The 24,166-nt window shown below is 40.1% G+C and overlaps 1 protein-coding gene across 11 annotated transcripts in view; it reads right to left on the bottom strand.

Moving 5' to 3' along the window:
• PAK1 (p21 (RAC1) activated kinase 1) overlaps positions 1-24,166 on the bottom strand; it is a 161,352-nt gene that overhangs the window by 32,628 nt on the left and 104,558 nt on the right. For all 11 annotated transcript variants that reach the window (XM_043451523.1, XM_043451526.1, XM_043451524.1 and 8 more), the window contains 3 exons: positions 15,483-15,599; positions 10,644-10,818; positions 8,276-8,339 (listed from right to left, as the gene is read on the bottom strand). In XM_043451523.1, coding sequence (XP_043307458.1) covers positions 8,276-8,339; positions 10,644-10,818; positions 15,483-15,599 — 356 coding nt within the window. The remainder of the gene's footprint in view (positions 1-8,275; positions 8,340-10,643; positions 10,819-15,482; positions 15,600-24,166) is intronic.

The raw sequence follows: 24,166 nt of genomic DNA, 5'->3' as shown, positions 1-24,166 counted from the left end.
GTCTTTAGCTATAGTGGGTTTCTTATAGACAGCACATATATGGGTCTTATTTTTGTATCCATTCAGCCAATTTGTGTCTTTTGGTTGGAGCATTTAATCCATTTACATTTAAAGTAATTATTGATATATATGTCCCCATTGCCATTTTCTTAATAGTTTAGGGTTGATTTTATAGCTCTTTTTTTTTCTTGTATTTCTTGACTATATAAGTCCCTTTAATATTTGTTGTAAAGCTGGTTTGGTGTACTGAATTCTCTTAACTTTTGCTTGTCTGAAAGCTTTTTATTTCTCTATCAATTTTGAATGAGATCCTTATCAGGTCCAGCAATCTTGGTTGTAGATTTTCCCCTTTCAGTACTTTAAATATATCCTGCCATTCCCTTCTAGAGAAGGCAATGGCAACCCACTCCAGTACTCTTCCCTGGAGAATCCCATGGACAGAGGAGTCCAGTAGGCTACAGTCCATGGGGTCGCTAAGAGTCAGACACAACTGGGCAACTTGACTTTCACTTTTCACTTTCATGCATTGGAGAAGGAAATGGCAACCCACTCCAGTATTCTTGTCTGGAGAATCCCAGGAACAGAGGAAGCTGGTGGGCTGCCATCTATGGGGTCGCACAGAGTCGGACACAACTGAAGCAACTTAGCAGCAACAGCAGCATTCCCTTCCGGTCTGCAGAGTTTCTGTTGAAAGATCAGCTGTTAAGCATATGGGGTTTCCCTTGTATGTTACTTGTTGCTTCTCCCTTGCTGCTTTTAATATTCTTTCTTTGTGTTTAGTCTTTGTTAGTTTGATTAGTATGTGTCGTGGTGTGTTTCTCATTGGGTTTATCCTGTATGGGACTCTTTGTGCCTCTTGGACTTGATGGACTATGATTGACTATGACTTCCTTTTTCATGTTGGGTAAATTTTCAACTATAATCTCTTCAAAACTTTTCTCATACCCTCCCTTTTTCTCTTCTTCTTCTGGGACCCCTATAATTTGAATGTTGGTGCATTTGATATGGTCCCAATGGCAACCCACTCCAGTACTCTTGCCTGGAAAATCCCATAGACAGAGGAACCTGGTGGGCTGCAGTCCATGGGGCCACTAAGAGTCGGACATGACTGAGCAACTTCACTTTCACTTTTCACTTTCATGCATTGAAGAAGGAAATGGCAACCCACTCCACTGTTCTTGCCTGCAGAATCCCAGGGACGGGGGAGCCTGGTAGGCTGCCATCTATGGGGTCGCAAAGAGTCGGACACGACTGAAGCTACTTAGCAGCAGCAGCTGCTGAGACGAAGAGACGTCTCTGAGACTATCCTCAGTTCTTTTCATTCTTTTTACTTTATTCTGCTCTTCAGAAGTTATTTCCACCATTTTATCTTCCAGTTTACTGATTCATTCTGCTTCAGATATTCTGCTAGTGATTCATTCTAGAGTATTTTTAATTTCAGTAATTGTTTTGTTTGTATGCTTATTCATTAATTCTTCTAGATCTTCTAGATCTTTGTTAGATTCTTGCATTTTCTCCATTTTGTTTTCAAGGTTTTTGATCATCTTTACTATCATTATTCTGAATTCTTTTTCAGGTAGTTTGCCTATTTCCTCTTCATTTACTTAGACTTCTGTGGTTTCTAGTTTATTCCTTCATTTGTGTTGTATTTCTCCGCCTTTTCATTTTTTTTTTAATTTATTGTGTTTGAGGTCTCCTCTTCCCAGGCTTCAAGACTGAATTCTTTCTTCCTTTTGGTTTCTGCCCTCCTAAGGTTGATCCAGTGGTTTGTGTAAGTTTTGTATATGGTGAGATTTGTGCTGATTTGTTTGTTTGTTTGTTTGTTTTTCCTTTGATGGGCAAGGCTGAGTGAGGTGGTAATCCTATCTACTGATGACTGGGTTTGTATTTTTGTTTTGTTTGCTGTTTAGATGAGGCATCCTGCACAGGGTGCTACTGGTGGTTGGGTGATGACAGGTCTTGTATTCAGGTGGTTTCCTTTGTGTGAGTTTTCACTATTTGATACTCCCTAGGGTTAGTTCTCTGGTAGTCTAGGGTCTTGGAGTCAGTGCTCACACTCCAAAGGCTCAGGGCTTGATCTCTAGTCAGGAACGAAGATTCTACAAGTCATCTGTTACAGCATTAATTGAGATTAAAACAAATATCCAAAAACGAGAAATCAAAGATGAACCCCAGACAAATGGCAGTTACAAAATCAGGCAAATAATAATTAAAATAATGGAATATACACATATACATATATACCCAGGAGCAAAGTCAAAACAGTCCAACAAAAATAAAGTCCAGTAGATTGACCCAGCATACAAAAGAAATCAAAAATTATATTTACCAGTTAAGAACAAAACTAACTAAAGTGCAAAGTGGAAAACAAAACTAAAGCAGGATGCCAAGTGGGGAGTAAAGTAATGAAAACAAAAATAACAAATATGTTGAGAGGAAAGAAAAGTAAAAAATAAATAATACATATGCAAAGTAAAATAGAGATAGATGAAGAAGATTTATATACATTAAAGATTAACTGCAAGGAGAAAAGAACAGTAGGAAAGGCAAACAAAGGAATAAACATACAAAAAATATAATAGGCTTAAAAAAAGTAAAATTATAAAAAAGAGAAGAGAAAAAAAAATCAGAAGAAAAAAAAAAAAGGAAACTTCCACAGAACTGCAAAAATCCAATGTAGAAGCAGAGGTTTTTAACAGCAATAAAAAGTGTGACTGTCAGAATGACCATCATCAAAAAGTCTACAAACAATAAATGCTGGAGAGGGTGTGGAGAAAAGGGAACACTCTTGCATTGCTGGTGGGAATGTAAACTGATACAGCCACTATGGAAGATGGTATGGAGACTCCTTAAATAGCTAGGGAAAAAACCACCATATGACCCAGCAATCCCACTTCTAGGCATATACCCTGAGGAAATCAAAACCGAAAAAGACACATGTACCCCAACGTTCACTGCAGCTCTATTTACAAACAGCTAGAACATGGAAGCAACCTAGATATCCATCGACAGATGAATGGACAAAGCAGTTGTGGCATATATACACAATGGAATACTACTCAGCCATAAAAAGTAACACATTTGAATCTGTTCTGAGATCGACGAAACTACAGCCCATTATATAGTGAAGTAAGTCAGAAAGAGAAATATAAATATCGTATACTGACACGTATACATGGAATCTGAGGAGATGACACTGATGAATGATTTTCAGGGCAGCAGTAGAGAAACAGACACAGAGAACAGACCTATGGACAGGTGGAAGGAGAAGAGGGAGAAGGGCAGATGTATGGAGAGAGCAGTGTAGAAATGTACAACACCACGTGTAAAACAGATAGCCAGCGGGGATTTGCTGTACGACTCAGAGAACTCAAACAGGAGTTCTGCGACGGGCTGAAGGGTGGGGTGGGAGGGACATGGAAGGGAGGTCTGGGAGGGAGGGGACATGGATATACCTATGGCTGATTCTTGGTGATGTATGACAGAAAACCACAAAATTCTGTAAAGCAATTGTCCTTCAATTAAAAAAAAAACATAAAAGTGAATATATGTATAACTGGTTCACTGTGCTATACAGCAGAACACTGTAATTACAACACTGTAAATCACCTATATTCCAATAAAAATTTAAGGATTAAAAAAAAAAGGTGTGACTGAATATACACATATACACCCATAAGCAAAATCAAAACAGTCCAACAAAAATAAAGTATAATAGATTAACCTGGCGAACAAAGGAAACTCAAAATTACATCTACCAGAACAAAACTAACTAAAGTACAAACTGGAAAACAAAACTAAAGCAAGCTGCCAATTGGGGAATAAAGCAATGAAAATAAAACTAACAAATATATTGAGAGGAAAGGAAAGAAAGGAAAGAATAGATATGCAAAGTTAAATATAGGTTGATAAAGAAGATTTATATACATTAAAGATTAACTGCAAGGGGAAAAGAACAGTAGGAAAAGCAAACAAAGGAATAAATGTAGAAAAAATATTTTTAAAAAATTAAAAATTAAAATTAAAAAAAGAGAAAAGAAAAAAATGGAAAACTCCACAGAACTGCAAAAGCCCAACATCGAGACAGAGGTTTATAACAACAATAAAAAAATGTCACTGAGGAAAAAAAAAAAAAAGAAGCTCAAAACTTAATTTCATAGTGCCAACAAAATCAACAACAACAGAAGGGGAAAAAAAGAAAAAAAATCCAAAAGAATTTACAGAACAAGTCAAAAGATAAGAATAATAAATGTTTTTCTTGAGTCACTGCTGTCAGAGTTCTTTCCCTCACTAAGAGTCACAGACTCCCTAGGATGCCCTCCAACACTGTACTGATCTCTGGACCTGCTGTGGGGGAGGCTCAGAGTCTAATCTGGTCCTACTCCTGTGTGTTCTTGCCTCCAGTGTCTATAGCCATCAGAACTAGTGCGCTTTCTTCTGTGGGAGCTCTCAATGTCCTTTTATATATTCCATGGACACAGAGTCTGCCTAGTTGACCCTGTGGATTTAATCTGCAGCTTGAACAGCTGGTGGGAAGGTTTGGGGTCTTCTTCCTTAGCCACATTGCCCCTGGGTTTCAATTGTGGTTTTATTTCCACCTTTACATGTGGGTCATCCGCTGGGGTTTGCTCCTGAGGCTGCTCTGGAGGACTTGGGCTTGCCCGTGAGGGCCAGGTGTGGAGGTCGTGAGCTGCTCGGGTTGCAGGGGTTCTGGCTGCACCAAGTACTCAGGGGAGTTGGTGGCTAGGGCAGCAGGAAATATAGTGCTCTAGAAGGGTATGGCAACCAGTATTGGCCAATAAGCTCCAGTATTCTTGTCTGTAGAACCCCCCTCCCTAACAGAGAAGCCTGGCAGCCCACAGATTACAGGGTCGCAAAGAGTCAAACACTACCAAAGCGATCCTGCGCGCATAGATGCAAGACTTTTTTTTTGCCTGTGGCAGCTCTGCCCCAGTGAGAGTGAGCGTGAAGGTGACCCAGTTGCTTGGCTTTCGGGGACCCTGGCAGTGCCAAGTGTGCAGGGATACGGACTGCCTCTGCCGCAGGAGTTATGGCCCTTTCAGAGTCTGTTTTCGGGCCTCTTGCAGCTTGCGATCAGAAGGCCTCTTAGGCCAGTCTTTCTTGGTAGCTCCACCCATGCAGGCACGTAGAAGGTTCCCTTGCCTGGGGTCCTACTCTGTAGACCAGCACGTCGGGCACTTAAAAGGGCACCCTGGGTGGGGTCCCGCTCTGTAGACCAGCACGCCGGGCACTTAAAAGGGCACCCTGGGTGGGGTCCCGCTCTGTAGACCAGCACGCCGGGCACTTAAAGGGGCACCCTGGGTGGGGTCCTGCTCTGTAGACCAGCACGTCTCGGCACTTAAAGGGGCACCCTGGGTGGGGTCCTGCTCTGTAGACCAGCACGTCCCGGCACTTAAAAGGGCACCCTGGGTGGGGTCCTACTCTGTAGCTCAGTGTGTCAGGCGTTTGATGGGCCAGCCTTTCTACTGTTCAGCAGCTGATGTTGGCATGTGTAGAGAGAGAAGCTATGGTGATGGCCCCACCCCTCTATGTGTGACTCAGCAGTATAACCTTGCTTCCATGGCCGCCTGGCTTTCCTCCACCAGCATTTCCCACCACAATCTTCTCCCTCACATCCCCTCCATCTGTCTCTCTCTAGTCAACAGCAGCCCTCACCCTGCTCCACAATCCCTAAACTCCAACTCCCAGCCACTGCGCCTTCCAGGGGACCTGCATCCCTGTCCGGGGTATGTATGGCTGCAGCAAGAACTGTCTGATTCTCATTTCATTTAGGCTGCCACAGATCAGCTGTTTCACTCTCAGCCTTAAATGTTTCTCCTCTGGCTCAGACAATTGCCCCGATGTGGGGATTGGACCCCTGCTTCAGTTCCCCCACTGGCCAAAGGTCCAGTCCTACTAACACTCCTGTTTATCCCCCTAGTTGCTTCATCCTACTGAGTTTTGCATGGTTCTATATATTCCTTCCACTGGTCAGGTACTCCTGTCTACTCTCAGCTGGTATTCTGCATGCACTTCTGTGTCTGAAGGTGTATTCCTGACGTATACCATGGAGAGAGATGTACTCTACATTCACCTACCCTGCCATCTTGTTTCTTCTAAGAATTTTTTAGGTGGACTATTTTTAAAGTCTTTATTGAATTTGTTACAATATTGTTTCTGTTTTGTTTTGTTTTTTTGGCCCTGAGAAATGTGGGATCTTAGTGCCCCAACTGCAACCAGGGGTGCAGTATAGAACCTGCACCCCTCCAGTGAAAGGCGAAGTGTTAACAACTGGACCACCAAGGAAGTACTCCATGTATAGTTTTAAAATAATGGAATGTGGAAACATCAGCATAGGTGCTTAATAAGTATTGCATTCTTCTCTTAGCACTAACAGACCTACCTGTCAAGGAAGCAAGGACAAAACTTTTGCAGATAGTGCCTATTTATGGGCCACATATATTTGCATATGCATATATATAAGATATATAATCAGCAGTTTGGGAGGTGAAAGACCCTGAATCCACAATCCCTCTCCCTTAAGTGAAGAAACTGATGTCCAGAGATGGGACCTGACTTATCCACACTTGTCTGTGTACCTTCCTTCTACATTCTTAGTATCTCAGTGTAATTAGCTAAAGAAAATACCATCCCAGATTACTCAGAGGCAAGGAAAATAATGCCTTCTCAATGTGTTAACTACCTTATAATAGGTCAGACTCACAAAAGCATGTCTAATAGCAGAAGCACTGGACCAGGGAAAAAGGAGATCCACTCAAGTCCAGGGCTATTTTCAGGATTAAATTGAACATAGATGCAAATAACAGTTGTAAGCTATAGAATACTGTATAAATACAACATCAGTATACTATGCATTACTTTATCTTATTTCAGAAGTTCTTCGGTACATAAGAAAGAAAACTGAGGAATTCCCTCGCATTCCAGTGGTTAAGAATCCACCCTCCAATGCAGGGGATTCGGGTTTGATCCCTGGCTGGGGAATTGAGATCCCCCATGTCGCAGGGTAACTAAGCCCACATGCCTCAACTAGAGAACCCATTTACTAAAAACTATGAAGCCCATGCACCACAACTACAGAGCCCACACACTCTGGAGATTGCACAACACAACCAGAGAGAAGCCACCCTACCGCACCTAAAAATCCCACATGCTGCAAGGAAGATCCCGTGTGCCCCAACTACGGTGCCACAATTTCTGATGCCCTGGCGCACCAAAAATTTAAAAAGAAAGAAAAAACAGAAAGCTTCAACGACTTCATTAAGAACAATGTTTTCATTCATGTAACACTGAGCGCTTTCTACAAGCCAGATACTTTTTTCAGTTTCTTTTTAATTTTAGCTAATTGGGTATCTCTATAGAAATCTCATTCTTTTTCTTTTTAAAGGCATAACTTACCTAAACTAATCTGCATAAATCTCAAGCATACAACTTGATGATTTTTCAATATGTACACACCTACATGTTCACCATCAACCCCTCAAGGTTCCCTCCTGCTACTTCCTAATCCTCCCAGACACAACCATTATTCTGACTTACATTAGCATGTATTAGTTCTGCCTGTTCTTTAACTCCATATAAAAAAATCACACAGTATTCGCTCTTTTATATCTGGCTTCTCTTGCTTAAAAACACTTTTAAGACTTATCACAGTATATTATAATTTTTTTGTTTGACTGTCTATCTCCTTCTGTAGATATGAGGGTCTCTCTGAAAGCAGACACGGCCCGATTCATACCTGTACTCATGGCACCTAGTATCTAACAGAGATTCAGCTAAGATTTGCTGAATCAGTACATTGAGGTCAAGATGCAGAAAAGGAACCAGAGAGGAAGAGACATGATTTCTGTCATCCACGAGAAAAACAGGGCCCATTATACTAGCAGAAGAGTCTGTAAGTTCTGTCTTCCGTTTCATATTAGTGCTGGGAAGTCTCAGCACCAGGTAAACAAGGTTAATGTGGAAAAATAGAGCTATAATTTGGGAAGAAGGTTTTTGTAGTTAGAAAATAAATGGATTTTGCACTCTCAGTGCAGGGATATTTTTAGCAACAATGTCAGCTAATTGCACATCTCACATATTAAAACATAACTCTGGAAACCTGAGATCAGCCTAATAAAACACCTTCAGATGGGTGAGGGGTGAGGTGGAGAATGAAGAAAAAGGTTTATAAGAGGCAAAACAAAAGCAAAATCATATACATCAGCACACATAATTTTTAGTCACTTTTCTAGGGAAACAAAAGGCGGCTACTAACCCTTGTCCAATCTTCTCAAACCGTGTGTATTTCTTCTTAGGATCGCCCACACTCACTATGCTCCCTTTGAAAGAAATAAAGAATATAACATAAAGAACATAAGTTTTTCCCAGATCAACAATACAAAACAAGCTCCATGTTCCCCCAACTCTGAGCCAGCAAAGATTAAAGAACTATCTCCAATACCCCAAAACCACACTAAGGCGCTTAGCTTTCCCTCTTAAGGTTCAACCAAAAATTTCACCTCCTTACCACTTTGATTAATAGTACCCTAATCCACTTCTAATCTCCTAAAAGTTATTCATTCATTTTTAAATTCATCAATTCAATAAACATTTACTCATTTTAATATGCTCACTTATTATGCACTAAGCCCTAGGTTGAGTGCAACAAATGAAGAGACAGATGAGACCCAGTTAAGGCAGTCTCTGCACTCAAGAAGCTGTAATCTCATATAGGAAACAGACACCATGTATAAAGTTCCATGAACATATAATAATTGCTGTGACACAGAAAGAAGCAAAAATATAGACCAGAAAGGCCTCAGAAGGGAAATGAATCTGCACTAATTTTTACAGGGTTAGGAGGAATTTGCCAGGGAGAGAAAGTCAAGAAGGGGTTACAACAAAAAGTATTTCAAGTGCAAAAACACAGAGACATGAGAAAGTTCACAGTTTCAAAAAAAAAAGTGTTCTGGAGATGGTAAAACTGAGCCCCACCAAAGGGAAGATACTTCCCCTCAAGGTCACACAGCAAACTGGTGTCAGAGTTAAGATCAGGAGTTCAGGTTTGGTCTCCCAGTCCAAAGCACTTTCCAATAATATCAATCAGTAGGATTTGATACACTTCAAATACATTATCTTATTTGATTTAGAAATGAGACAGGTATTAACATTCCTATTGAAAAGATGAGAAAAAGGAGGGCCAGGGAAGAGTAGAAAATTGCCCAAGACCCAAGTTAATGACTGTGCTAGGGCTTCAACCCAAGGGTCCTTAACTCTCAGGTCGATCTGTTTTTGCATAATTCTATGTTCCAAGTATTACTGTTTCTAAAAAAAAAATCTGATTCAGAGAAAAAGAATACATACAAAAGTATATAGATGCCAAGGGAAGTGGCTTTTCTTATTTCATCATTGCATAAGGGCTCTGGGGAAGGGCGAGGCTTCCCTGGTGGCTCAGACAGTAAAGAAATCTACCTGCAATGCAGAAGACTCAGGTCCCATCCTGGGGGCAGGAAGATCCCATGGAGAAGGGAATGGCTACTCACTCCATAACCCTTCCCTGGAGAATTTCATGGACAGAAGAGCCTGCTGGACTACAGTCCATGGGATTGCAAAAAGTTGGACATGACTGAGCAACTAACACTGGGCAAGGGCAACTTTGGAAAGAGTGAAAATTTTTTTAAAAGTCAAATAAGAATTATCAGGATGAAATCAAAAGCCACTAAGCTGAGGAACCAGAAACCTCAGCTTTAGAAAGCAATGCCAGTGGGCAGACTTCGCCAGATCAGTCACATCAAATCCTCTTTAGAAGTAGATAAGTTCAAAGAATAAATCAAAAGCCTTGTCAGATGATTTTTTCAAGCCTACAGGCCAACCCATTCCTTTCTTCTCATATGAATTCTCCCGCAGATTACTGAAAAAGAGAAACAAGCTGCCCTAATATTCCTCATCACTAAAGAAAGCAAAATGGGAGTTCCCACCTGACTGCAAGAAATAGCATGCTCTGATTACAGGAGCACAAGCTGCATGCTAATCCCATATCTGTGAGTTTTTGGCTGCATGAATTTTTGCAGAGTATTTAGCATTCCTAGCCTCAAATAACTTAACTGCAAAAAATAAGGATTATAATGTCTGTCTTCACAGCCCTAAAATGAGGAATAAATGTTCATTTGGTACATATTGCAGGCTCACAAAATGTTAGTTTCCCTTCCTTCTTTTCATACCAAATGGCAGATCCGTCTTCTGCCAACAGAAGCATCAATAATCAACATAGCACTCTTCCTCACCAGGTTTAGACAAGGCCTCAGTCTTTCTCAACACCACCTTTAAGATTATATCGTAAGTAAAAGCTATTTGTCATCTCCATAAGCCAAGCCTGTGGTAAGTGATTCCCAGCCTCTGAAGTGTGCTATTCACATACTCTCTCATCACATTCCCATCCTAATGTAGCATCTAATCAGGGCTGGTGAGACAGAGGAGGTGGCTGTAGGGACAGGTGAGAAGAGGCACAGTCTGGCAAGATATAAAGCACAGCTGCCACTGACATACACCTAGCATAGAACCTAGATCTTCAGAGCAACAGAATTCTCTTTGGGCTCAACCAGTCACATACCAGAGGGAAATTAAAAAACCTACTAAGTGCTTACGTAATTTCTCCAAGATCTCCTCATCGGACATCTTAGGCTTCTTCTTCTGCTTCTCAGTATTCCGGGTCAGAGCATCAGGTGGAGTGGTATTATTCTCAGTAGGTGAAATGGGAGATGTAGCCACATCCCGAGTTGGAGTAATAGGAAGTGGTTCAATCACAGACCGTGTGTATACCTGTATTGTTGGTGCAAACATTTGGTGAGGCCAGCCTCTCTTAGATTTATATGTTAGAACATCCAAAGAAGAACAAATCTCAGTAAACTCATCTCTTCTCCTAGGTCAAAATCTATGATACTCTTCCTCTACACCCAGGCTCTAAGAATGGAATGATCTTCCTTGCTCTCAACTTTTTACAGTAAGGGTTAGTGAGAGTCTGAGCACTTAAGATAATCAATATAAGCTACACAACTCTCACTATAAAGAGTTTAAAGGACACCCTATCATTAGATGGGAATCCCCTTCATCTGTAAAATTCTGTTTTTTCCCAAGCTGAAATGAATATCCTGTATTCCTACAGTACTTTTCACTGCTAATACAACATTGAACATTACCTTCATTTGAGTTACTCCCTCTTTAAATCCTGAATGCTCACAGAGAAAAAACTGAAATTGTTCTCCTTTGAGAGGCCATAGGATATTGGAACCTGTCTGCCTGGACTTAAATTCCAAATCTTATTCTTACCATTTGTATGACTTTGGGCAGATTACTTAACTTTTCTATGCTTTAATTTCCTTGTCTGTAAAATGGTGATGTTAGTGATACTTATAGAGTTGCTAATAAACCATAAATAAACTAATTAATGTGTGAAATAAGCAGCATCACGTTCAGGAGACATTAAGCTTTCAAATTTCAGCTAATATTATTATACTGCCTATTCATTGATTTACTTAATAAGCATTTAATGAGAATCTGCTCTCTGCCTTGCTGTACAAAATGCTGCCCCATCCACTATTTCTGTGAAGGAAGTCTTGGAGAAAGTCCTAACTGCAAGGCAGAAAAGGACAAATATCAGAAAAAAAGAACAATCTGTATACTACTGAGGTTCAGAAGAAGTGATTACATGTCCTACCACCCTTCCCCAAGAGATGCTTCAAGGCATTTATCACTTTTTTCAGAAAAATATCACAACAATTTTTGGGTTAGTCTAAAAGCTCTATGAAGATAGAGAATCTGTGTCATTCATCACTGCACTTCTATATCTAACCAGTTATCTAACAAAAAGTAAGCATTCAGGTAAAAGTTTCATGAATCACTGAACAAATAAATGGGGTTCTTCAGCCGGATCTTGAAGGATGGACATGGTTATAATAGGCAAAAATGGAAGAGAACATTCCACTAACTTATTGCTAGTAGAAATAGCAATAAGATGAAACATTGAGATCAGACACTATTAGTTCTTTACTGACTACTCCAAGGTAGTGATTTCTTAATTTTCTGTTCTTACCAGGTCAGTCATTCAGTCGTGTCTGACTCTGCAACCCCATGAACTGCAGCATGCCAGGCCTCCCTGTCCATCACCAACTCCCAGAGTCCACCCAAACCCATGTCCATTAAGTAGATGACACCATCCAACCATCTCATCCTCTGTCGTCCCCTTCTCCTCCTGCCTGCAATCTTTCCCAGCATCAGGCTCTTTTCAAATGAGTCAGCTCTTCGCATCAGGTGGCCAAAGTACTGGAGTTGCAGCCTCAAAATCAGTCCTACCAATGAACACCCAAGACTGATCTCCTTTAGGATGGACTGGTTGGATCTCCTTGCAGTCCAAGGGATTCTTGAGTCTTCTCCAGCACCACAGTTCAAAAGCATCAATTCTTCAACACTCAGCTTTCTTTATAGTCCAACTCTCACATCCACATGACCACTGGAAAAACCATAGTCTTGACTAGATGGACCTTTGTGGACAAAGTAATGTCTCTGCTTTTTAATATGCTGTCTAGGTTGCTCATAACTTTCCTTCCAAGGAGTAGCGTCTTTTAATTTCATGGCTGTAATCACTATGTGCAGTGATTTTGGAGCCCAGAAAAATAAAGTCAGCCACAGTTTCCACTGTTTCCCCACCTATTTGCCATGAAGTGATGGAACTGGATACCATGATCTTTGTTTTCTGAATGTTGAGCTTTAAGCCAACTGTTTCACTCTCCTCTTTCACTTTCATCAAGAGGCTCTTTAGTTCTTCTTCACTTTCTGACATAAGGGTGGTATCATCTGAGAATCAGAGGTTATTGATATTTCTCCCGGCAATCTTGATTCTAGCTTGTGCTTCCTCCAGCCCAGCATTTCTCATGATGTACTCTGCATATAAGTTAAATAAGCAGGATGACAGTATAAAGCCTTGACGTACTCCTTTTCCTATTTGGAACCAGTCTGGTGTTCCATGTCCAGTTCTGACTGTTGCTTCCTGACCTGCATACAGGTTTCTCAAGAAGCAGGTCAGGTGGTCTGGTATTCCCATCTCTTGAAAAATTTTCCACAGTTTATTGTGATCCACACAGTCAAAGGCTTTGGCACAGTCAATAAAGCAGAAATAGATGTTTTTCTGGAACTCTCTTGCTTTTTCGATGATCCAGCAGATGGTGGCAATTTGATCTCTGGTTCCTCTGCCTTTTCTAAATCTAGCTTGAACATCTGGAAGTTCACTGTTCACGTATTGCTGAAGCCTGGCTTGGAGAATTTTGACCATTACTTTACTAGAGTGTGAGATGAGGGCAATTGTGCAGTAGTTTGAGCATTCTTTGGGATTGCCTTTCTTTGGGATTGGAATGAAAACTGACCTTTTCCAGTCCTGTGGCCACTGCTGAGCTTTCCAAATTTGCTGGCATATTGAGTGCAGCACTTTCACAGCATCATCTTTTAAGGATTGGAAATAGCTCAACTGGAATTCCATCACCTCCACTAGCGTTGTTAACAGTGATGCTTCCTAAGGCCTACTTGACTTCACATTCCAGGATGTTTGGCTCTAGGTGAGTGATCACACTATCGTGATTATCTGGGTCATGAAGATCTTTTTAGTATAGTTCTTCTGTATATTCTTGCCACCTCTTCTTTATATCTTCTGCTTCTGTTAGGTCCCTACCATTTCTGTCCTTTATTGTGCCCATCTTTGCATGAAATATTCCCTTGGTATCTGATTTTCTTGACGAGATTTCTAGTCTTTCCCATTCTATTGTTTTCCTCTATTTCATTAAATTGATCACTGAGGAAGGCTTTCTTATCTCTCCTTGCTACTCTTTGAAACTCTGCATTCAAATGGGTATATCTTTCCTTTTCTCCTTTGCTTTTCACTTCCCTTCTTTTCACAGTTATTTGTAAGGCCTCCTCAGACAGCCATTTTGCTTTTTTGAATTTCTTGTACATGTAGACAAACTATATCTCTGGCACCTAAACATGAATTTCATGCCTTGTCCTCCTTTAGTTCTGACATGGCTCCTTGAGGGGAAGAACCCTGCCTTTTCCCTCCCTAACATTCTCTTTTTCTGACTCCCAACACAGGTCTGCTCATATAAAAAAGGCCATTGTGATATGCTGGAATATAACCTGGATCTGGGGTCAACTGCCTGCTTTCAGTTTTGGCTATTTTGCCTAGAGACTTTGGATAGATCGATTTACCTCTCCAAATCTCAACTTCTTCTTCTTCTACAAATTAGGAATTAGCATTATCTTTTTAGAAAGGAATGCTATGAAGATCAAATTTATCAGTTCATTCAATACTGCCTTTCTAAAACCTTTCAAGAACTATGTTAAGCACTGCAAACACACACATATGTGTGTGTTATGTGTGTGTGTATACATATATACACACATTTACATACACAGACACACATATATATTTCCTATACTTATAAGGAATTCACGGTTTAATGGGAAAATTTTTTTAAATGAACATGCTTGCAAATCAAAAAAAACCTTTCCAATGTGACATCTCTGGACAACTCTCTGATTCTGAAGCTCATTTTCCTTAAAGTGACTCTGTAACCTACACAAGTGGTGATTCCACAGATTTTGCTTATAAATTATAATTCTAAAATGTCACAATCCCCTTGAATTGCCTCCACAGCATCTCCCATACTCAGTCAACCAACGTCTGCTTGAATACTTCCATGAATTCTCTAGTTCAGAGACAATCTTTTTTATATTATCACAGAGTTTAAGTCCTAAATCATCCTTTCATTCTGAAATTCTTGTCATAATAAAAAGTCCAAACAAAGAAACATTAGTAGAGTATCATCTAATGATAGATCAGTGCTCAGTGATGCTAAATCATGTAAAACGCAGATTATGCAAAGTGAGGGCAAAAGGACCATGGCAATTATGAAATACAAGAACCTCAAAGGAAGTTAAATAAAAATCACTGCCAATATCCAGCATCAAAATGCACTCCTGATGTCCAGGATATTAATAGCACTAATGTTTTTACAAATTCTCTTGAGTCTTTCAGTATCATCAATAATGTCTTAAGGGCCTGAACACTGCACTGTTAACTGAGAAGAAAAGGTCTATAGCAGGCTAATTTGTTGCTTCCTAGGAGACTGGAACAATTTATGTTACTTCTACAAGAAGTAACATTAATTCTGTATATCTTCCTGTCTGTAAAGAAAGTAAGGCTAAGTTGGTACAAAGACCAACTATTTAGGACACTTTGGGACTATCTGCAAACCAGTGATAAAGAAATACACCACTTCCTGTCTTTAATCATACAGAAAGTACCCTTCAATAAAGGTAGTTTGGTTATTTCACCACCTCCAAAATCTAAGGACCCCTACCAGAAAATTAAACTTCCAGACCTTGTCACCCATCCCTTACTCCCCACCTCCAAACTCTAATAAATCACAAAAACTTACAGATTTTGTGTGCTCTGGGCGTGGAGCAATCACTGGAGGTGGGGTAGCATCATCATCATCATCTTCATCTTCTGAAACTGGCGGCACTGCGGGGGTCTCAGACACTGCCTTCACATTCTGCACAGTGAAAAAAGCCAGATTCATCAGGTTAAGCCAACATGGAACTTAAACTACCAGGGTTACCAGTCTCCCAGAAGAAACCTTCTCCTGACACTTTCTGAAACACACATCAGCCTCCAAGCTCTCCACCATTGTAGCCGGCCTCAGGAACTCAGCCATCTCCCCTCTCTTTTAGCTACCACTCCCCCTTCAGTCCCTGGAGGGCTTCCTTCCCGCCCAAAGCTTATTTATGGATGGGGAAACCAACTGACAGCTTCTCTACCTGCCTACCCCAAACCAAACCCTGAAGACAAGCTCATATTTCTTTCTTTTCTATGAATTTTACTCTCTGTGCTGAAGAAAGGATAAAGTACAACATGTGGGAAAGGGATCAAAAGCTCAGAATTTTACAAAGTTTGTCATTATAATCCTGTAGTCCTTTCTGATATAGTAAATAGAAGTTCTGAAAGGTCTTTGCCTCTCCTTTTCCTTCTTTACCAAAACATACTGCATCCCTTATGCTATCGGGTACCCTCACCTCAACCTGTAGATACAGAACATCAGGAGACCCTTGTCTCACGAAGCAATGAGATTTCCCCCAGATCAGATGCTACCTGTTTTCTTAAGCTTCTGCCTTACCTTGGAATGACCCTTACCAGCACCACTAATTGAATCTGCTATAATCTCAGAAACTTGATTTTCCCATGTAAACTATAACAAAGCTGGGCCAAGACTGGCAGGTTTCAGGGCAAGTCCAGGCAAAAAGATCATACCATTACTGTTTACAACACATATTCAAGAGAAAAAATAGCGAGATATGAGATTTTTGATAGAGATTAAATGATTACAGTATAGGACCAGAGAAGCAATAGAGACCTTTTAGTAGATACTGATATAATTCAACAGTTTCAGATATTTTCAGACCATCTACTTTGTGCTCAGTAAGATACTGTGATGGATGTTTTTGATATAAATGTACAAAGATGAAAAAGATGGTGTGAGTCCTAAAAGTAGCTCACCATCTGATGCAGGAGACAGATGCATGGACAATTCCCCTTCTGCTGCCATTTGAGGCCGCTGGAGAGAGGAATGTCAGAACAACATGGGATAAGTGAAGGAACTTATTTAGTTGAATATTATACTAGAGTTATGTGTGGGAGAGTGGCCTTTACCACATTTGACATACTAAGTAAGGAAATTTGGCATTCTCATAGATTCTAACAGGACCTCCAGTGCAGGACATAACTTAAAAACTGCCAGTGACACAAAAGACTACATGGTCTATGAGTCCATTTACATAAAATGTCTGGAAAATGTAAGTTTATATAGACAGAAAGAATATCAGTGGTTTCCTAGGGTTGGGCATGGGAGTTTTTTTTTTTTTTGAGGGGGTGGGGGCGGGCATGGGAGTTTGAATGAACTGTAAAAGAATACTAGGGAACTCTTTGTGGTGATGGGAATATTCCAAAAATAGATTGTAGAGACAGCTGCACAAGTCTATAAATTTAATACAATCATTAAATTGTACAGTTCAAGTAGTATGGATGAATTTTACGGTACATAAATAACAGTCAATAATGCTACCTTTTAAAAGTAAAAATTTTTAAGTTAACCAGCAGGTTCTTATCTTACATTTTATATAATACAGATATGTAAGGAGTTAAAAGCAAAAATTCCTCAGGAATGCTTGATAAAGATGGCAGATTGAACATAGGCATCTATTTCTTAAAATCTCATTAGAACTATAATAAATAATGGCCTGTTAAAGCCATTAAACCCAGAAGGTTGGGGAAAATAGGAAAGGAGGCAGGATTAGCAAAGGAGGCAAAGACAAATAGATGAGAAGTAACTGTTAAGAAGACCAAATCTCAAGTTGATGGTAGGCAAATTTGAAAACCAATCTACATATCTATGCTGCAAAATTAAGGCAAGAAAAATAGAGTAAATGTTTTAAAAAATCAGAGAATTAGTCCAGCAAGTCTTAAAAAAAATAGGAGCTCCAAAAAGAGAAAACAAAGAAAGAGGGGATGAAATCATCAACAATACAGGCAAATTTCCTAAAATTGAAAGCTTGAGTTTCCAGGTTGAAAGAGTTCACAAAGCTCCTCATGAAATAAATAGGTGAATATAAAGATGAAATTATGAAATTTCAAAGTGATGGTGACAAAAAATGTCACAAGCCTCCCAAGTGAAAAATAAATAAAAAACAGGTCAGGTACAAAGAGGCAGGAATAAAACACCTTAGAAATTGAATAGCTAATGCTGAAAACTAGATGACAAACTGCAATGCTTCCCAAATTCTGGTGGAAAATTATTTTAAAGCAAGAATTTCATATTCAGCCAAATATCAATCAAATGGGAGGCAGAATAGAGGTGCTTCATTTTGAGACCTGAAAGATAGCAAGTATTTACTTCCCACCTACTTTCTCAAAGCTACTGGAAGATGGGATCCACCAAACTAGGAAGCAAACTAAAAACAAGGAAGCACTGCAAGTGAAATAGAAATTCCAACACAGAAATGCAAAGAAATTTCAAAGACAACAGTGAAGGAAAACCCCAGAATGACAACTATTAGTTACTAGCATTTCAGTCCTAACTGATTTTTCAATCTAATGCTTGGGTAAAAAGAATTTTTAAGTGAATATTCTTAATTACCATCAACCCAACAGGTCAGTTCAGTTTAGTTGTTCAGTCGTGTCCAAGGCTTTGCAACCCCATGGACTGCAGCATGCAGTTCCCTGTCCATCACCAACTCCTGGAGCTTACTCAAACTCATGTCCATTGAGTCAGTGATGCCATCCAACCATCTCCTCCTCTGTTGTCCCCTTCTCCTCCTGCTTTCAATCTTTCCCTGCATTAGGATCTTTTCAAATGAGTCAGTTCTTTGCATCAGGCGGCCAAAGTACTGGAGTTTCATCTTCAGCATCAATCCTTCCAATGAATATTCAGGACTGATTTCAGTTAGGATGGACTGGTTGGATCTCCTTCCAATCCAAGGGACTCTCAAGAGTCTTCCCCAGTACCACAGTTCAAAAGCATTAATTCTTCCATGCTAAGCTTTCTTTATGGTTCAACTCTCACATCCATACACGACTACTGGAAAACCCATAGCTTGGACTAGATGGATCTTTGTTAGCAAAGTAATGTCTCTGCTTTTTAATATGCTGCCTAGGTTGGTCATAGCTTTTCTACCAAGGAGTAATCGTCTTTTAATTTCATGGCTGAAGTCACCATCTGTAGTGATTTTGGAGCCCAAAAAAATAAAGTCTGCCAATGTTTACACTGTTTCCCCATCTATTTGCCATGAAGTGATGGGACCAGATGCCACGATCTTAGTTTTCTGAATGTTGAGTTGAAAGCCAACTTTTTCACTCTCTTCTTTCACTTTCATCAAGAGGCTCTTTAGTTCTTCGCTTTCTGCCATAAGGGTGGTGTCATCTGCATATCTGAGATTATTGATATTTCTCCCGGCAATCTTGATTCCAGCTTGTGCTTCATCCAGCCCGGCATTTTGCATGATGTACGCTGCATATAAGTTAAATAAGCAGGGTGACAATATACAGCCTTGACATGCTCCTTTCCCAATTTGGAACCAGTCTGTAGTTTCATGCCCAGTTGTAACTGTTGCTTCTTGACCTGCACACAGGTTTCTCAGGAGGCAGATAAGGTGGTTTGGTATTCCCATCTCTTTAAGAATTTTTTGCGGTTTGCTGTGATCTATACAGTCAAAAGCTTTGGTCTAGTCAATAAAGCAGAAGTAGATGTTTTTCTGGAATTCTCTTGCTTTTTCGATGATCCAGCAGATGGTGGCAATTTGATCTCTGGTTCCTCTGACTTTTCTAAATCCAGCTTGAACATCTGAAAGTTCACAGTTCATGTACTGTTGAACCCTGGCTTGGAGAATTTTGACCATTACTTTGTTAGCATGTGAGATGAGTGCAATTGTGTGGTCATTTGAACATTCTTTGGCATTGCCTTTCTTTGGGATTGGAATGAAAACTCACCTTTTCCAGTCCTGTGGCCACTGCTGAGCTTTCCAAATTTGCTGGCATATTGAGTGCAGCACTTTCACAGCATCATCTTTTAGGATTGGAAATAGCTCAACTGGAGTTCCATCACTTCCACTAACTTTGTTCATAGTGATGCTTCCTAAGGCCCACTTGACTTCACATTCCAGGACGTCTGGCTCTAGTTGAGTGTGAGTGATCACACCATCGTGATTATCTGGGTCATGAAGATCTTTTTTGTATAGTTCTGTGTATTCTTGCCACCTCTTCTTAGTATCTTCTGCTTCTGTTAGGTCCATACCATTTCTGTCCTGTATTGAACCCATCTTTGCATGAAATGTTCCCTTGGTATCTCCAATTTTCTTGAAGAGATCTCTAGTCTTTTCCATTCTATTGTTTTCCTCTATTTCTTTGCATTGATCACTGAGGAAGGCTTTCTTATCTCTCCTTGCTATTCTTTGGAACTGTGCATTCAAACGGGTATAGCTTTCCCTTTCTCCTTTGCCTTTAGCATCTCTTCTTTACTCAGCTATTTGTAAGGCCTCTGCAGACAACCATTTTGCCTTTTTGCACTTCTTTTTCTTGGCGATGGTCTTGATCACTGCCTCCTGTACAATGTCATGAACCTCCATCCATAGTTCTTCAGGCACTCTGTCTATCAGATCTAATCCCTTGAATCTATGTCACTTTCACTATATAATCATAAAGGATTTGATTTACCCAACAAGTAATTATTGTTAATATTTAGTGTTTAGCCTTTCCAAGGGTGGTAAACTAGATCATCACATGTTCAAACATACCTTTATGTTAACCTCATGCTTGAAAGCTAGTTTGATTAGGTACAGAATTCTTGGTTTCTAAATAATTTTCCTCTTAACCTCTGAAAATACTGCTCCTTTGACCACTACTGCTAATGAGCCACATTAGCTGTGTTTTCATTTTGAAAGCTTTGAAAATATTTCTCTTTATTCTTGGTTCTCTTTACAGTTATCTGACTTGGTAACTGGTAGGCTCTTTCATCTGAAGACTCATACCTTTCTTTAGCTGAGAGATTTTTCTTCCATTATTCCTTTATTTTTTCTACTCTAATGTCTTAATCCTCTAGTTCTTCCTGAATTTCACTGGATAATGTCTTATATCATTTATTCTTTTACCTTCCATATGTCTTTATGTTTTATATCATTAATCTACCTTTATGTGCATTTTTTAATCCTTGGAAATTTATTTCTTTAATCAGATTTTTTTTTAATCCTCTGATTGCTGTAATCCATGGGTCCGCAACGCCAGGGTCACAGCCCAGTACCAGTCAATGGTCTGTTAGGAACCGGACCACACAGCAGGAGGTGAGCAGTGGACAAGCAAACAAGCCAGCCAGTGAGCAAAGCTTCATCTGTATTTATAGCCGCTCTCCATTGTTTGCATTACTGCCTGAGCTCCCCCTCTTGTCAGATCAGCAGCGGCACTAGGTTCTCACAGAAGCACACACACTATTGTGAACTGCACACATGAGGAATCTAGGCTGTGTGCTCCTTATGAGAATCTAATGCCTGATTGGAGGTAGAGTCAAGGCAATGATGCCAGTGCTGGGGAGTAACTGCTAATATAGATTATCAATAGCACAATAAATGTAATACACTTGAATCATCCCCAAACCATCCCCACTCCCCTGCCCCTAATCCATGGAAAAGTAGTCTTCCACGAAACGGGTCCCTGGAGCCAAAAGGTTGGGAACCACTGCTCTGATTGTAGCATGTTTTGGGAGATGCAGTATCTATAAAACCTTTGAATATATTGGGTTGGTCAAGATGTTCATTCCAGTTTTTTGAAACGTCTTACAGAAAAGCCCACATGAACTCTTTGGCCAACCCAATATTAGAGTTCTTTTTAATTTTCTTTCCTGAATTATCAATTTCCTCTGGGATCAGTTTTCTTTCTTTATCGTGGTCCTTCTCTTTAATGCTTTGTTCCTCTCAAGTGTCTGGAGATCCTTGGCTCTCCTCTCATATTTATCAGTGAAAAATCAGATTAATCAGGGTATACACCTAGCATATGCTTCCACTGTAGTCATGTGAGTGTGCTTCTCTGCTGTCTCTTCCTCTGAATGGGCAGTCTGATGCAGTCTGTATATGAGTTATACAGATGTGGTAACTGACAAGTATCATTTCAGAGTGTGTCACCACGGAAGAGTATGTATGGTAGAGATTCCTCTTCTGCCAGTTATCAAAGGCGTAAGAAATTTATCCTTGGGATGCAGAAATTTAAATTATTTTTTCCCACTGCAGAGCTTCTTTTCCTTCTCCTCTACTTTATACCTGCTGTAGAGATTTGTAGTTAACTCCAGTTCTGCTCTGTTCCTCTCTCAGGCCCCTGTACCCGTATCAGGCATTCTCCTGATATGGGTAATTTACAAAGAGGCAGGGTGCTTTCTTTAGAAAAGTGTCTGGTTTAAGCTTAGGATCAATCTTCTGATACCTTTTGCTCACTTAACATGGAGGCTGCCCCTGCTTTTTCAGTTACAGAATTTAAATTAATTTACTCTTCAAGATGACCCAGGAATCTTTCCTGTTTTCTATATATATTCTCTCACACCATTTTCTCTGGAGCTACTTTTACTTTCCTAGGATTTTTCTCTTCCCCATACACAGAGCAGCTGTACTTTCTGCTGCTCCAGCCAATCTAATCTTATCTGCTTTCTATCGTCCATGAATTTCCAAGAATGGTTCACTAATAAGCATTGTTTTCGATTTATTTTTTATGTATCTTTTCTGAACTTAAGAAATTAAGCATGGCAAGAGAGACAGAGATATGAATTCATCCCACTCAGTTCAGTTCAGTTCAGTCGCTCAGTCATGTCCGACTCTGCAACCCCATGAATCGCAGCATGCCAGGTTTCCCTGTCCATCACCAACTCCTGGAGTTTACTCAACTCATGTCCATCAAGTTGGTGATGCCATCCAGCCATCTCATCCTCTGTCGTCTCCTTCTCCTCCTGCCCTAATCCCTCCTAGCATCACGGTCTTTTCCAATGAGTCAACTCTTCGCATGAGGTGGCCAAAGTACTGGAGTTTCAGTTTCAGCATCAGTCCTTCCAATGAACACCCAGGACTGATCTCCTTTAGGATAGACTGGTTGGATCTCCTTGCAGTCCAAGGGACTCTCAAGAGTCTTCTCCAACACCACAATTCAAAAGCATCAATTCTTTGGCACTCAGCTTTCTTCACAGTCCAACTCTCTACACAGATCCAAATTCCAGAGGTATCTTTTTAAAATGGTTGTTGCTATTCAGTAGTTCAGTCATATCCAACTCTTTCTGACTCCATGGAGTGTAGCCTGCCAGGCTCCTCTATCCATGGGATTTTCCCAGCAAGAATACTGGAGTGGGTTGCCATTTCCTTCTCCAGTGGATCTTGCTGACCCAAGGACCAAACCCACATCTCCTGCACTGGCAAGCAGATTCTTTACCACTGGGCCACCAGGGAAGCCCTTTCTAAGATGGTAGTTTAGACTAAAATAAACATCTAACTACATTATTTAAAATACTTCCTTAGCCCGAGTGGAGAGTCCAAGTTCTTTCACCTGACATGATGGATCCTTAACAATGTGGCTTTTGTACATGCTACCTTACACAAGAAAGCATTGATTGCCCTTTTCTCTGGCTGGTATCATTGCCTACATTTACCTGACACTGTGTTACTTACCTGACACTGTGTTATCAATCCTTGTTTATGTGTTCTGATCCCTCACTAAGTTGTGAGATCAAGAGCAAAGATCTTACCCATCCTTGACTCTTGGGCACTCACGGAGCCTATAACATAGTAGGTGATCATTTCATAAATGAGAGATCAGGCACTAAAATGCTAAATAATCTGAGAGATGGATCTCAGACCAATGAGCTACAAATAAAAGAATTTTAGAACTAGAAGAAACATTAAAGGTTATGTTTATTAAATGAACAAACTGTGAGGGTCCAAGAACCTTGTGCCAACTATCCTGTACTACCAAGCAGAATAAATCACTCCATCAAATATGACCCTCATTGTAAGTTATTCATATACTCCTCTTGCAGCCCTCATCCTTCTGTTAATTTTTTCTCAAGGACTAAGATAACGCAAAAATTTTATCTCTGTATCACCAATACCTGGGCACAAAGAAAGTGCTAAATAAATAGCTATGGTTAAATGTACAAATGAATGTTGAAGAGAACTTAATATTGTACTGGTTTCTACTACTAATTCATTCACGGATAGGAAGCAAGTCACGTAATCTCTGAGTCCCAATTTCTTGTGTCATGGAGATTACAATATCATTCAAATATTTCCAACATCAAATGGCATGATTTGTGTGAAACCAATATGGAAAACGATGCCATGCTATCACAGGACAAACCATATCCCTACATGTAACTAGTAAGGAAATAAAAAGGACTGAACCACAGGGATAATGTTCTGAATTGGGGAGAAAATGTCCTTGACAATCTGGTGGTTTTAATTGCAGATACTAAAATCAGTACAGGTTTTTACAAAGCAGGTGTTATCCTCTCCGCCATATGGCATGAGCCCCAGGGCTCCTCCTCCTCAC

The sequence above is a fragment of the Cervus canadensis genome, chromosome 29 (genome assembly GCF_019320065.1).
Source record: "Cervus canadensis isolate Bull #8, Minnesota chromosome 29, ASM1932006v1, whole genome shotgun sequence".
NCBI classification, from domain to species: domain Eukaryota; kingdom Metazoa; phylum Chordata; class Mammalia; order Artiodactyla; family Cervidae; genus Cervus; species Cervus canadensis.
The sequence above is the reverse complement of the archived record's forward strand: the minus strand, read 5'-3'. Positions and strand labels throughout refer to the sequence as shown.